This window comes from Alosa sapidissima, chromosome 7, assembly GCF_018492685.1.
Source record: "Alosa sapidissima isolate fAloSap1 chromosome 7, fAloSap1.pri, whole genome shotgun sequence".
Lineage (NCBI taxonomy): Eukaryota > Metazoa > Chordata > Actinopteri > Clupeiformes > Clupeidae > Alosa > Alosa sapidissima.
In genome coordinates this window covers 5,832,723-5,849,061 of record NC_055963.1, presented here as the reverse complement: position 1 = coordinate 5,849,061, position 16,339 = coordinate 5,832,723, and the positions used below count along the sequence as shown (strand labels likewise).

Sequence of the window (16,339 nt, the reverse complement as noted above, 5' to 3'; positions counted from 1 at the left end):
AACAGGTGTGGGTGGAGAGGTTATGCAACAGCATGACAACCAATACACGTTTATTCAGCAACTTGACAACTTTTCATGTGGGCCATATCTAGATGGAGATGGGTGTTTCTCACAGAATCTTCTCCTCTGAATCTAGTGACCCACAGGTAGTCTAGCCCTCCTACTGCCCTGCATAGTTCAACAAGGAAGGCTCTGATGAGGGTCTGCGTTTCACCAAACCACAGCTATGCACTGTTGACACAGGCTGATCATACTAAATAAAGAGAGACTCGGTGAAAAGGAACCTTTGCCACTTCCTTCATTAGCGCCGAAACTGTCCAGATACAGCAGGACTGCCACAGGTCACCATCATTTCAATGTTTTAATTCAAATTGGAATGAAATTGGAAATTCATCTTTTTCATTATTGTCATTATTGAATCAAGTAATATTTCACCTTAGCCTAAATTCATCCTAAACTCTGAGGGGGTTTTATTATGTTCAAGTAGTCAACAGGGAAAGTAGTTGGCCCACATTTTGTTTTTCATTGAAACCTGACATACATAGAACACTAAGAAATGTAATTTATTGGGATGGTTTGGTTTAATCTTCATCCACAATAATCCACAATAAATATTTTTGACAATACCATAAATAGTCAAGAAACATGCATGGAATGAAATTCAAAAGAAAGCTGTGACTTCATGTAACTGCCTTAAAACCCTTAGAAAACTGACACATAAGGCACTAATTCCAGTCCGTAAAAGAGGCAGCCATTTTGTTAAATTCTCCTGTCACAGACAGTGTCAATGTCTTCACACTAGAGAGATATGCCCCATGACAATTGTCCTGACATTTTCCCTTCTTAAGTTTCATTTTGGGGCATCACAATCAGTAAAAAAGCACAAAACATTCACAAAGAAGTAAACATACTGACATTGGTTGGAAAATGTACCTATCCTCATCTTAACTTCAAGTAAGTTGGTGTGGTGTAGTTGAAAAGCAAGAAGTCCATCCTATAGAGGTTGAAGAGCTTCTTCTGATAGAAAGGACTAATATTCCGAAAGAACTGGGCAGCCATGTCACCTGTGGTGCGGGTAGTCTTCCCCGAGGTGGGGAAGCGGACCTCAGAGTCCACGCCAGCCAGTTTGAGCACATAGCGGGAGTCCTGAGCTAGGGTCTCATATTTTCCCACTACGTCGTAGTGGATGAGGCAAGGGTGGCAGAGCGAGTGCACCCGCTCCCAGTGTTCATTAAAGGGCTCCTCTCTCTGTGTTTGTGGGTCCACCAGGTAGTAGACAAACTCCTCGAAGGAGACGTCGTCCCCGCGCTCCAAAGACCTGGGCTTCGGGTCGGGCCTGTGACGGCGAATGATCTTCGTGCCGTAGCGTTTGTGGAAGGCCGTGTTGTAGCTACGCGTGAACTTGTTGCGGTAGGCCGACACCAATCGCTCGAAGGGCTCGCGCACAAAGATGAACTTCAGGTAGCTGCGCAGGCGGCGGTTGATCTCGGCTGCGGAGTACTCCGACAGCGTGCGCAGGTTGCCTGGCACGTGCGCCTCGTTGGCCGGGATGGCCAGCGGCTCGTGGTAGCGCCCCTTCCCTGTCAGGACCATGAGCACGCGTTTCCAGTTGGTGCAGGCCACCTTGGGCACGTAGCAGTAGAGCAGGCCGTGCTCGTCGTCCACCACCAGGTGACGCAGGTCCTCGGGGGTCAGCACGCGCCTCTTGTGGGTGTGCGAGCGGCAGACCTCCTCCAGGAGCTCTCGGCGGCCCAGAAGGGACGCCTGCACAGCAGACTGCTCCAGCTGCGGACAGCATGGGCAGGACAGGGGAAAGGACACACAGGAGTCAGACAATACACCATGCCATTGTTCCTTATCACCCGGAGAGAAGAAATACTCTTTTCTGATTGGCTGGCGGGGTGGCTTTTAATTCTGAATAATGGGACACCTATGAAGTAGATCTGGTAAAAAAAAGTTTAATCGCCGTTCCATATCAATGCTTATGAATGGAAACTATAACAACGATATTAGGACGACGGTTGAGCCTGGAGGCAGGCTTCGCAACAATGGAATCAACTGTAAACAAGCTAACTGTCCATTCTATCACTGTTATAGGGCCAACGAAAGTTGTACAACAAGCTGAACTAGTGAGCGTCTTTTTAAACGGAACCGCGTGTTTCCTTTGCTTTACAGTGGCTACCAGGTGATAAGCGGGATAACGGCCTTCGAGGTGTGTCCAGTTATACGGAATTAATGGGCTCGGGCGGAGGCAACTCCTCTTCGCTGCGTGTTGGGAGTTCTTTGCCCCTCGCCCATTAATTCCGTATAACAGGACACCTCGGCGGCCGCTATCCCTTACATAATTAACCCCTATCAGCCCTTCCAATTATAAAGGACAATGAGCATTAAAATCCTCAAAATAGGTTTTTACACTAGATCTACAAACTAAGGCTGATATGACTAATGTGCCTGGACCCTTTTCGTGGTATTTGTGTATTTGTCTTTTTTCATGCCACCATTTTTTAAGGGTTAATGAATGTTACCAGCATTATTCCAGAAATATTATGTTGTGTATTTCTGTATGTATTTATCCAAACTGTATCTCGTACCTTTAAAATGATAATGCTTTATCAAATGTATGAGATATATTATACTGTCTTAATTATATTATTCATTAATATAATGCTGTTTAATATTAGAGAATAACTGATCTCATCATGGCAGTTTGCAATGTTCTGTAAGGTCATAAGCTTTTCATGAGATGACATACGGTGAAAAATGCATAAAATACATCACATTTTCACTGATCGATTTCATGAAAATTCTACAGGAACTTTCATATGAGAACTATTTGGTGGGCTCTACTTTTGACAAGCTCAGTCACATGATGCTTGGCTTTTGCTTTTTCCCCCCTCAACATTAGATCACTCAATAGCCCGAATTCCTGGGGCATACCAGGTGGTGTTGGAAGGGGGGGGGGGGGGGGGGGGGGGGGTGTTTTCTTAGTAATTTCAGTTTTCCCCTCTGCTGCCCCCCGCCACAACCATGGCATACCCCACGGACCAGTCTGTGAACCAGACCGAACCCAGACATACTTTGAAAATGCTACATTTCACGGGGCACTCTCCGTATTTCATTAATATTTATAAGCGGGTGGTTCTAATAATGGCCAAATGTGCACCTCTAAGACGTTTGGTTTAAGGCATGTAAAATTCTGTGCTGTAATGAGTCACTGTTGTGAATGACTGTTAGTTATGTTACCTGATCATTGTCGTATAATGTATGCAGCGGATTTCTCCGGGACTTCCCTGTGGCGTTTCTCCTCGCCCCACCAAGTGCAATCACTGTGAGCAGACAAATGCATCCACACCAAATAAGAAACATACACAGGAATGATTGATCAGAAGCATGCATAAGTAAACAAAGCATGCAGCACTGTTCACACCAATTCTCTCTTTCCTTCATGTGTGTCAGTATTTCAGTGGCAGCATTATCTGCTCTTATTTAAGATAAACAATCCATCTCTAAGCTCAGTGCACAATGCATTTTTAGCTGAACTACAATTCTTCATGTTTTTATTGTAGAGGAAAATACATCCTCCCTCTATGGGAGCCTATACCCTTTCTATATAGGCTTGCAACTCGGATGACATAGCTATTAACTCATTAAAGACTAGTGTATTTCGCATTACCGTTTAATGTGAAACATATGGAGGTGAGAACGGTCCGTAATATTCCACCAATTACTGACTTTCTTGACTCTGTCACCTTAGTGATGAGCCATAAAATCCCTCCCTCAGATTTACATTCTCTATAGGAACACTTTGTTCCTTTCAGCAGTCCAAGTACTCTCCCCTCCACTCCCCTCCCGCCCTCAACCCCTCCAGGCCAGATGCATGCCTGCGCTGGGGCCCTGCTGAGGAGCACATGAGTGGCCTGGCACTTGTACCAACAGTGGGAGAGAAGGCACTTCACCAAAAATAGACAACAGACAGTGACAGAGATGGTGACAAAGGTGACAAGGTGGCTGGTGGAGACGCCTCGCAGAGCAGAGGGTCCATGACGTGGTCAGCGAGGCAAGCAGAGAGAGACACGACAGAAAAAAGGGGGTGGGAGGAGGAATGCACTCACTGCCCCCATGTAGATATATGAGGGGGAGGACCTGGAGCTGTATAGCTAAGACTTGCAGCTGTTTATATTTCACCACATCATACAGAGTTCACTAACACGGAGATGCAAGTTGACTTTATAGCTAACCTGGCAACTGACAAATACAACCTGTCAACTGACAAATACTCATCTCCCCAGTCAGAGGAACCTGGCAACTGACAAATACAACCTGGCAACTGACAAACACACATCTCCCCAGTCAGAGGAACCTGGCAACTGACAAATACAACCTGGCAACTGACAAACACACATCTCCCCAGTCAGAGGAACCTGGCAACTGACAAATACAACCTGGCAACTGACAAACACACATCTCCCCAGTCAGAGGAACCTGGGAACTGACAAATACAACCTGGCAACTGACAAACACACATCTCCCCAGTCAGAGGAACCTGGCAACTGACAAATACAACCTGGCAACTGACAAACACACATCTCCCCAGTCAGAGGAACATGGCAACTAACAAATACAACCTGGCAACTGACAAATACACATACTGGCCCTGACAGCCTTTGGGAACACAATTCATGTTTTGGTGAAGTCTTCCATTTTTCTTCAGTGGGTAGTTTGCTTATATGCTAATTGTGAGCTGCTTCTATGTTGACACAAATTTTAAAAATCCTGTTCACATATCCAGCAAGAGAGAGGAACAGAACATAGATTATAGAATACTACTTCTTGACAGCTAACCATAATTCCTTCTGTTGTACGAGACACTGTTTCTCTAGACTGTGAAACTTTTTTCTTAATCTTAAATGTTCATATTATAACCTACTGTCAGTGCTTTCAGATTAATAATCTAGGGTACAGGATTCATGCTGCAGAAAAAGCAAGTTTTGCAAAGGTCTATGGGACCCGAAATGCTTTGCTGGAGACTACAGGAATTCCCACACTCAGAATCCATGCAGTGATGATCTGATGTGAGACGACTGAATGTAAGCCATGTTTCATGGGCAGGAAAACGGTGTGTAAATAATGCATTGGAAGTAACTATAAGAGGTTCAGTAGAATTCTTTAATAAACAACCTTAACATCCACTTGGCATACCATTGTGGGTTTAAATTCCAGTTATCTGTCATACACAAATGCTATCCATAACTATACAGTATCTCCATGTGAATACTAAATAAAAGCTGGTGCAGATTTGATTATGTAATCAATATGATATAATAACTTTATGGCAGATCCGTGCTGACAGTAGACAGCAGTGAGACTGGCATTTTAACTTGTGTGGTGCCTGGTAGACAATGTCTAAATTATAACTTAGATAGATAGATAGATAGATAGATAGATAGATAGATAGATAGATAGATACTTTATTGATCCCCAAGGGGAAATTCAAAAAAAGCAAAACTTAAGTCTAGCATGTAAACTGAACTGTGACTGGGGGTATGTAAGCCTTTCAGACTCTCAGGGATTGCAGACAAGCATGCAGTTTACATGTCTTAACATGAATAGCATTAGGTTGGTGGAAAATGATTAACATCAGCATTATTTGCAGGGAATCGCCCTGCCCTGCCCTCATTAACACAGTGCCAAAAGGGCCAAATGGTCAGCTTTGTCCAGAGATTGACAAAAACACAGTTCAAAAGTATACTTTAGACCTCTGATCTTGACAAAAGTTTACAGAACCATCATGTGTGTTTATCTATTCTTGAATTTCCCCTGGGGATCAATAAAGTATCTATCTATCTATCTATCTATCTATCTATCTATCTACAACTGAATGCTGAGGAAGGTCAGGCCCAATGCCAAAAGGGCTATCAGTTGTGGATTTGAGCGAGCAATGCTATGGTTATCAACATTCATGAACCAGATGATTCACAAGGACCATGTTGACCTATAGTTTCCTCTAGAATCAAGAATACCTGTACTTTTGTGAACAGCAAAAAAAAAAAAAAACGCCAACAACTAATAACAGTTATGCATGTTTGAGTGCAACACAGTATGCATAGTCATAGGGTTGCAAAATTTCGGGAATTTTCAAAGTTGGAAACTTTCCATGGGAATTACGGAAATTAACGGGAAAAAACTGGGAATTTTTAATATGGCTAGTTAGTCTATAACAAGGAACTTAAATGTAGTGGACAAAACCCCATCTTGCAGCATAATATTAGTTAAAATAACCTGATTTAATGCAATTTCAGTCAAATTTCTATCCTCCACATACGTCAATCCCATGCACACAGCAATTAGCATAGGCTACTATAAAGGAAACCTATGATGCGTTCATGTACATGGGGAAAATAAATTCCCAGTGAAAACGTCATCTCATGTGGGAATAACTGGTGTGAAACTGGGAGAAGTTTGCAAACAGAGTTGCCCAGTTAAGGGCTTGTCGTCACTTTTGTCTTCATTCAAATGGGTGTACGTCATTTTGCATCAACTGTAATTGGACTGTAATTGTAACTGTAATTGTAACTGGACGATTAATCTGTCTGATTAAGCTTGACAATTTATACTTAATTTACATAATCTATAAGTTGTGTCATTATATTTTTATTTGTTTTACCATTTTCTGGGATTCTAACTGAACAAACTGATTGTCAGTCAATGTTCCAACCAATTAGATTTTGTTGTTGAGTGGCGTGGTGTATCTTGGGCAGTTCAGTGGTTTCAGTGATGCTAGCTTATGTTTCACCATGTTTTCAGTTTTCAAACCTGCCTCTGTCTGCTTGCACTCAATTTTTCTTACAACAGTTACTCGGAAAATCACATGTGCTCAGTACATGCTAAAAGAGGAAACAATAGTTTATCTTTCAATCTGATGACATTACAAGGAAGTGAAGACAAGACACCAAGAGCTTACAGTACTCAAATATAAAACAGTAAAATTCAAAATAGTTTCAATACTTAAGAGAGTTGGTTCCTACATTCTTTTTAGGATTATGAACATTGCATTTTGTTTCCCTGGTGCTTTGTTTATAACTTTTACTACTAGAGCAATATCATCCATAATATTTAGCATTTTGCAATGTCCTTACCAACTCAAAGAGAGTACTTTTCTTACTTTCTTAAAGTCATAGCACCTTTAACACCTGTAAAGACATTGAGACCTTTTGTGATCACAAGATCTGAAGTATTACCAAGAGATTTGAAGTTGGCCACTGTACATACAATGGAAGGCTGGAAGTATCGAGCTCAGTTCATCTAGTTGTTTGGCAGTGTTGTAATGTAACGGAGTACAAATACTTCGTTATTGTACTTAAGTAGAAATTTCACGTATCTGTACTTTACTTCGCTATTTAAATGTATGTCAACTTTCACTTTTACTCCACTACATTTCCTAGATAAAATGTATACTTTTACTCTGTTATATTTCCACTAAGCATCTTCGTCACTCGTTACTAAAACATAAAATTAGAAGAAATGTGTGCGACTGCAATAAGGGAGGTTTGGCGAATCACTGCTCCTAGATTGCACTACGCACACTGCGCGCTCTATTTCAGCGCTTGTTTGTTGCTAAAGGATGAGGACGCACAACTGAAACCGCCATGGAAGCACGAGCACCTACTGGAGGACCTCCGTTATCATAGACGACCACCCCGACGATAGTGGTGAACTCGGTGAACAGGGTAGCGGTGAAGATAACGTCATACACCCGTGGCCATATTTGCAAGAAATGTTTCTATACATTGGCAGCTTTCTGTGAAGCTAAACACTCCGCTACCTGCCTCAGCGGCCTGTTAAAAGCTATTTAGCATCGCAGGTGGGTAATCGGGAGAATTCCCGGTGGGCCGCTTCACTTTTGGGCCGGTCGAGGAAAAAAATATTGACATTTGTCACGTTAGTCTATCTTTCAAAGTAGGACACGTTCCGCATTCTGTGCATGGCACAAATGCAATGTCTGCATGTGTTGTAGCCTACGTGAGGGAGTTCTCCCCTCCCAAAAAGAGTTGGTTGGGTCCATATAGCCCGTCTTTTCCAAAAAGTTTTCTCAGATACGGATAGCCGAGCCGGCCCTACAGTAGACATACTGTAAGCGTCAGGAAGGATGGATGGTAGAAAGAGGCCAGGAGAGACTGAGCAGCAGATCAACAAGTCAACAACTGAAAATGATGAGCCCGAAATTAGTGATTAGGAGGCCATGACTACAGGGACAAGTAGAGAGGATAAATTAAAGTTATTTAATGTAAGAAAGAGCAATTACCCTACATGATAAACCTAGGCCTTGTTTGCTCAGAAGAGGGTGTAGTAAAGGAGTAGGCTAAATCACCAAACAACAATATAGCCTACCCATGCAAAAAACATGTAGCCTATACATTAGTTCAATATGCCTCTTTGTGGAAGTGTGGGATAGGCTACATTTCAAAGGCTTTCTTTCTTTCTTTCTTTCTTTCTTTCTTTGTTAACTTGTGGAATAGTGGAATATTTTTTGTTAACTTCTCAGTTGAAGTGAATTATTATATTATTATATAACCTTTACACATTTGTTGAACCATGGTACTAATAAAGGTGGAAAAAGTACGGAAATATTGTACTCAAGTAAAAGTACCAATACCTTGATGAAATATTACTCAAGTACAAGTTAAAATACCGATCTGAAAATGTTCTCAAGTAAAAGTAAAACGTAGTTCATTTAAAATGTACTTTAAGTAAAAGTTACTTAGTTACTTTTCTTTTTTTGGCGGGCGGGGGGAGGGGGGGGGGGGGGGGGGGGTACCAGAACAACCAGTTTTACCAGAGACTTTCTAATGAGGAGATACAGCACTCAAAAAATCCTCCATAGTAATGCATGGGGTTAGTCAGTTGTCTACAAATATCACAACCCTTCCGCGGCAAAACGTTGACATGTGAATACATTGAGCCAATCATGTGGTGTGTTGTAAAATACATTGAGCCAATCATGTGGTGTGCTGTGAAGACATCGTGCCAATCATCTGTTGTGATCTCGCTGCTGGAGCAAGATTGGTGTAGTGAAGCCTTACGCACATGCATTTCTGCCGAAATAGATGCACGATAAGTGCCCAAAAAGTGTTGCAATATGGCCGCCGAGTGGAGGTACTTGCCTGAAAAGGACTTTGGTCCTAGCTCGAGTTGCTGCAGCCAGCAGCTAAGGCAGCCATGTTCATGCTCCCAGTGTGTAGCGCTGTAGCTGCAGCAACTCGAGCTAGGTAAAACCGATTGTTTCAGTTTTGTTCATACCGTCAGTACTCGGTGACGTTAAGAAATGGAGATATGTGAAAAATCACCGGAGTTCTCCTTTAAGTTTGAGCAGTAGTTGATTTTTAAAGTTAGTTGCACTCATCCTTGCGTCGCTTTGCAGTGAACAGTAATCCAGCACAACTGAAAAGCCCCTCACAGGCAGCTGAGGCAGGCAGGCAAATGTTGAGTTGCAGAGAGTTTTTTTTTTTATATTTGGAAACGAGCAGAAGGTTCAGCAGATTAAAGGGTGTCGAACTGGGGGGGAGAGTGGGAAGTATAGGGCCCCAATGGAGGAGAGGGCCCTTGAAAAGTGGAATACGGGGGGTACAACATTTTCACTAGGCATTAGTAATAACTCAGGTAATCCACACATAAAAAATCCAAACAACTCCATAAGTAGAGTCATGTGTAATAAAGTGGAATAACACAGGGAAAAAGTATTAAACAAGCTAAGAAAAAGCACTAGGCAAGGAAAGGGAAGGAACGAGCTGGAATCTGTAAGTAGTTAGAGTAGTTATCCTTTCTATCTGTGCAAATTAATATAAGCTTGGTTAGTATATTGATGGGCTATAAAAAGGTTTTTCATTACCAAGGTGTCACACAAGAAACATTTCATGATGGATAAAAGCAAACAGCTCTCCCAAGATCTTTGCAACCTTATTGTTGCAAAACATATCAATGAAACTGGTTACAGATGCATTTCAAAACTTCAGAATCTTCAGTAAGCAGCATGGGAGCCATTATCTGCAAGTGGAAGAAACATGCCATGCAGGATCTCCTCACAATATTTCTGACCAGGGAGTCAGAAGGATAGTCAATTCCAAGAGCCAAGGACCACTCGGACAAAAAGCTCCAGAAAGACTTGAAGGCAGCCAATTCAATTAAATTCAATTAAACAGTTCTGGAAGTAACTAAAGATCAGGATTCACAAGAGGGACCCCTGGAATCTGTTTAGAACAATGGGCCAAAATCACACCTGATACTGTGACTAATACGTTTTGTCATACAAGAAATGTCTTGAAGCTGTCTTTACAAAGGCTTTTTCCACAAAGTATTGAAGAAATTTCAGTAGGCACGTTCAATACTTTTTTCCTGTGTCATTCCACTTTAATACACATAACTCTTATGTTTGGATTTTTTATATGTGTGTTAATATAATGTGTGGTGAAAATTTCGAATAGACTCACTGGAAGTTTAAGCTAATTACTGAATATATATATATATATATATATTCACTTATATATAATACTTACAACAAGTCTTACTGATCCTAGCACTCACCAGCTGTCTTAAACTGACAAGTAACTGTTAAAAACAGCACTCACTGATGCACTTATTCTTACTGTACTCTAATGTTTTTAAATTATCCTAAAATTGTTGAGAATTGCTCTAAAACTTAAACTGTTTACCATGTTGTTAGTCGCTTTGGCAAAAAAAGCGTCAGCCAAATGTAATGTAATAATGTAATATATATATATATATATGTCCACCATATATTTATTTTACCTGAATATTGTAACTTCCAAATTAAATGTCAAAATGAATGTCAGACGAAATTTAAAGTTTGACTGACTGGATTTTGTAGCCTATACAAAACATAGTGAAAACTGTCTAAGGTCGCTCTCACTCTCCCTTGCTAAAGAGCTAAATGGTTTAGTCTGCCTGCACGATTCATAAGGTAGGCTAGTCTATCTTTTGTTTATTTAGTTGAGCATCGCTAGTAGTGGAGCGTAATTGTTGTGCTGCTGGTGCAATGTCTTTCTCCAAGAAAGCCAAGTCAGGTTACTAAAAAGAGAGACATCAAAATGAGGGGAAACAACTGCTAATAAACTTCTTTCCAAAGAAAGGTGAGCACAAACGTCAAAACACGAAATCCCATGGTGTTTGCTTGAATATCTCCGCTATCATTACAGTAGTGCTAAAACGAACTGAGACAACCCATTGAAATAGCGGAAAATACACTTTCATAGGTTAGGCTATGTAATCTGATGCATCTCGTGATCCAGCTCCATCTCCATCACTTTCAGAAAGACTGCATGGCGCCAGCTTGATTCCTGCTGTAGGCTACATGCTGATCATTATCACTAGGCTAGTGGTTTAGGGCGGGATTTCTTTTCTCTCCTTTCTGTTTTTGTTAGTCTTAACTTTTTTTTTTTTACTCAAGTAAAGGATGGGATTTTTTATGTAGCGAAGTACAATACTTCACTCAAAATGTAATCAAGTAAAATTTTAAATACCGATTTTATAAACTACTTAAAAAATACAAAATACACAGAAAAACTACTCAATACAGTAACGTGAGTAGGCTTAAATGTATTTCGTTACTTTCCACCTCTGATAAAAACTACAGGATAGTAAGAGCTGAAATGTTGCTTCATTTATCCAATTTCCACCACTATGGAAAACGTGGGCCGGTCTTGGGCCTGAAACTCCCGGGCACTGAATTCTGGCAACTTTGAAAACCAGCTTCTTTTGAAGATGAACAGACACCTTTTCAGTTTCAACTAATGACTGGCATATTAGTAGCTGCTGGACATAGGTGGCCTGTGTGTGAGAGTAAGATGGTGACCTGGGGAGTAAGCCCTAGAAATGCTCATACCACATGACCAAAATGCTCTCCCTACCAGCAGGTCAGGTTCTTTTTTAAAGAAATAAGTTATTTATTTTTCATTTTTACCTGAAGTTCATACAAAAGTGAAATTTCTGTTTCTGTTTTTTTCTTTGAAAGAAGATATGGGAACCCTGAATATGCTTTATGCTTTACTATAAGAAAGCCAAAATAAAGTTCTCAATAAAAGTTCAAAATAAAACCGCTTGCTTTTTACTTTTACTTCAAATACTTAAGTACATTAAATATCAGAAAATTACTTTTGATACTTAAGTACAGTATATATCAGATACTTTAAGACTTTTACTTAAGTAATATTCTAAAAGGGAACTTTCACTTCTACCAAAGTCTTTTTCTAGTACGATACTTTTACTCAAGTATTGCTTTCTAGTACTTTATACAACACTGTTGTTTGGTATGTTATAACTGTTTTCTGAATGATCTACAGTACGAGTTGAGATGTACTATAAGATAAGACAAGATAAGTATCATCCGTACAAATGACCAACATCAGTTCGCCTAGCTCACTGAACTTAAGCAAAGTGTTTTGGAGGCCTATATATAAGAACACCTGATTCAATGAGGGTAGTAACATTGCTTGTTTGATGTTTCAAACCATGTTTCAGTTAAAACAAGAAAAACAATCAAGCAATCAAGCAAAAAACAATCATATTCATACCAGCTTGTTTCCAGAACAGATATCAGTACCATCCTCTATACATACTGTAGCAATCAATGTCTGGTATCTTACTGCTGCTATAGCACTCACTGACCAGTGTGGTCTGAGCTAAAAGACTAGGCTGCTGCTGGTAGCGTTGAGGCGTTGAAGGCAAAGGGACAGGAGGGTACAGGTAACCTGTGCTTTTTGTATGAGGGCTTTTTGGGTAGGTAGCTCTCAGCAGCAGAGCCAGGAGCAGGTGGTTTGGGTGCTAGAGCCTTGGGTTTGGGTCTCGGGCTAAACAAAGACAGCCTGCCCATTGAGAGTATAGCCTCTCAATACTTATAGGGAACTTCAGATGATGGGGTGGGAATGGTGACAAAGAGGGGGTGGGGCATACCTCAGCATAGATATTTGAGCATTCCCTCTCAGTTTCAGCTTTTTGGGGTATTTGATTTGGTTCTACAGAGTTCTTGTTGTTTTCAGCTTGCTCACTCTGTAGCACTGTTCCGTGCTTATCAGAGGGAAAGGTTGTTGGGCGATTGAGGGGAAAAAGACAGCTGTTGCTTAAAACATTTTTCCTACCCAGATTCTGTCCTATTTGGTCTGAAATACGGGCTGTGATTTCAAAATAGGTTGAAATCGTCAATTAAATGCATCCCCGTTGAAAGAGGAAATAATACATAGCCTACCCTTAGGTGACTTCACAAACTGGGAACTTTCCAAGGGTTAGGAAGAAATGTCTCTAAACATTCAGCCCACGTATGTGAGTAGCAATGAGTGGCCCAGAGAGTTCAATTAGTATTCACAATGAGCACAGCCTTTCGGAGTCAACTGAGGCAAAGCGGCCGGAACAAAGGAAGCCTGCTGGAACCCTGCACAGGCTTCCTGCCACTGACGACAGCTTCAGAGATGTCAGAGAGACCCCAAATCAACAGCTCAATGCCACTCAAAATCATCAACATATGCATGGAACCTGTCTCCACCATACTGCTTTTATGATGCACAAGGTCATAATTACGGCTATGATTTTTTAGCACATACATTTTTTAGTCATACAACGATTTTTGTACAACCCAGAAGAAAGGAAAATATTCAAAATAATATCTCTTCTTTGTGTAGCCCATAGCTCCTGGACAGAAATTAGCTAAATTTAAGGTCAATATAAGATTTTGAGCATTGTTATGAATTTCTCCATCTCAACTCCTAAGATATAGCTTTCCTCTTGTCTCAGTCAAGGCCAATTGAAGTCCAACTTCTCTCATGGCACTGATCTTTACTTGTCAAAACATGCCCTTACTTATCTTTGCATCTCTTGAGATCAGGCTTGTGCAAAATGTCAGAATTGAATTGAAACTGGCTCTTAAATTCCAATTCAATTCTTGAATTTCACTTGCATTTCAAATGCGGTAGCAAACAGGAAGCAGAATTGCAATTCGAATTGTGCACAACCCTGCTTGAGATAACGGCAAGATGCAAGAAAATGAGAAAAAGGGGAAATAACAGAGCAGAGAGTGCTTTGACTCAAAGGGTGACTCAAAAAATATCTGCGTCAATAGACATGTTTTGGTGTTTTTGAATTCTCAATTTCATCGCAAGGCAGGGGCCTGGATGTTAGAGGGTTCTGAGAGTGCAGTATCCTGGCTGACCCTAAGAAAGCTCTTTTGTGAAGGCAGATCTCATTGCTCCTGAGATCTGTTGTAACCATGCACCCAGCCAGTGGGTTATGGTCCTAATCACTACAATTATGCCTTTATAATTATATACTAAGAATATTATGGCTACATTGTGTTCACTCTTCCTGGGGAAAGTAAATGGTGGAAGAGACACAATAGCACTAGGTGGCTGCTTCCTAATGGGTACGCAAAGACCATCAACATGAGTGTGATTACCGGTATATTCGTTGAAGTCATTTCTGCACATGTGCTCAAATTGCAAATGAGGGGGAAACAGTTGAGGAAGTTTTGTGGTTTCATGGGTAAGCAGCAGAAGTCATGTGAAAGAAAGGGGAAGAGAAAGAAAGAAAGCTATAGCAAGGACATTGACATTACGTTGGTTAAACCATGCAACTGTAAATCTTTCTGATATTCCATTGTGGTTCAAAATGTAGTGCCCCTTTCAAGGAGTCCGTCAAGAATGTACCGTCCCATATGGAATCAGTTTTTAAGGGCAGGGGTTGAAGCAGTGAAGGGCCCATCAGGGTGAGTTGCTTACACCAGTGACTTTTCATAAACCAAAATGATTAAACCTTAATAAACACTATTTAATCATAGCACATGTAATGCAGAGTATAAGAGTATACTTTTAAAATACATTCTTAGTAGTTTTGTTTGTGTTTTATTGTCCTAAACCCACTATGCGTTCCATAAAAAACATCTCTCCAACATGCCCACACAGGAAAGTTTACACCTTGTGATATGATCTCAGCAGAAAGTACACCAATGCTATTAATTATTGAAACTGCACAATGACAAACATGACAGTATGCAAATGTAGACTGTAACACTGTGTGTCACTTCTCACTATCATTTCTCATTAGCACAAAGACAATCGCATTTTTTAAACCTATGTTGTCTTGGTCTGGCCTCAGTATAGTAGCCTACATTTAGGCCTACCCCACATGTTTCACTGATCCTAGTCTACTATGAATTAGGACTGTTTTTTATAAAAGCTGTTCATGGCAGCTGGACTAGTTGGATCCTATCCTGACAAATGTGCAAACTGTATTCCTAACATAGGCCTAAGCCTACTGGGGGAAAAAATCATAAATGAAGCTGACTGAAATAGCCTAGGCTACTAAACTAGGCTTAAGTGGTTCACACACTATGCTTGCTCTCAATGAGGAGTTTGCATTTTCATGGGGGTTTCAACATCTCCCAAGCTCAGTGTGGCCACTTAAAGCTCAGCAGTGCCAGAGTTCAACTTTCAGACAGCTGATCACACTAGCTATGAGTTCCTATTTGATGTTCATGGGCTTATTGCGATATTCAGATTAAACTATCAAAGACAAAGACTTACCCGATCTAGAACTGTTCTGGAAATACAATATAATAAAGAAAAAGGAACCAAGGCACATTGCCAGAATAAGTCGTCCCACTTTGGTTTTTCTCATCCTTATTCTCCGAACGGAATGAGCCCCGCCGTCGTCCGACAGTGGCTCATGCGAGGCAATCAGTCCGATGCTGACTCACGGACGACGCAATCTCCATGTAAAAAAGTAGCTTCTTGGTGATTCCAACTAAACTTTTCATCAATAAAGCAAGCCTATTCAAGGCTATAAGTCATAATTGCACAAAAGTTAAGATGTATCCAATGCATTCTCGATGAATAGGCTATTACCCCCACTGAGAAGGAGGAATTGTTACTACAGCAGACTAACTGAAATGAATGTTGACAGTTAAATATTGCTAAAGGTTGCCGTCTCTCGAGTATAGCCTATCGTTCTCGTTGATAATGGTCTTCCGCTGTCAAAATGTGTTACTTCCCCAAAACATGGAGGGCACAGTTTCAAAGTTTCAACCATGACGTAAGTCCCCGCTAGTCACAGCCACTGCACTATCATGCAACGCGTAACCCGAGCCATGGGCTTTCCCTAGAGTAGGCTAGGTTGTCATGACGCCATCAACACTCAAATTTCCAATGACAGTTTCCTACATAATTCATACCAAAGATTCTAGAGCCTAGCCTAATCATGTTCAAGAACACATATAACCAAAAGCAATTAAATGCTGCTATTCCCTGAAAATAGCGGAAACATAATTGTTTATCTACACTTG

The 16,339-nt window shown here is 40.9% G+C and overlaps 1 protein-coding gene across 1 annotated transcript; it reads right to left on the bottom strand.

The window, feature by feature from the left end:
- Positions 1–33: 33 nt before the first annotated feature.
- On the bottom strand, positions 34–16,172 carry si:ch211-236h17.3 (carbohydrate sulfotransferase 11). Its single transcript, XM_042099082.1, has 3 exons — positions 15,582–16,172; positions 3,244–3,326; positions 34–1,785 (listed from the first exon to the last, which is right to left on the bottom strand). Exons 1-3 carry the CDS (start codon positions 15,673–15,675, stop codon positions 940–942), a joined length of 1,023 nt encoding a protein of 340 aa, XP_041955016.1. The 5' UTR covers positions 15,676–16,172; the 3' UTR covers positions 34–939.
- Positions 16,173–16,339: the final 167 nt, after the last annotated feature.

Coding starts and splice junctions, on each gene's coding strand:
- si:ch211-236h17.3 (XM_042099082.1), bottom strand. CDS start 15,675: ATGAGAAAAACCAAAGTGGGACGACTTATTCTGGCAATGTGCCTTGGT. Junction 3,327..15,581: donor CCAGAACAGTTCTAGATCGG/GTAAGTCTTTGT, acceptor GTCTGCTCACAG/TGATTGCACTTGGTGGGGCG. Junction 1,786..3,243: donor CATTATACGACAATGATCAG/GTAACATAACTA, acceptor TGCTGTCCGCAG/CTGGAGCAGTCTGCTGTGCA.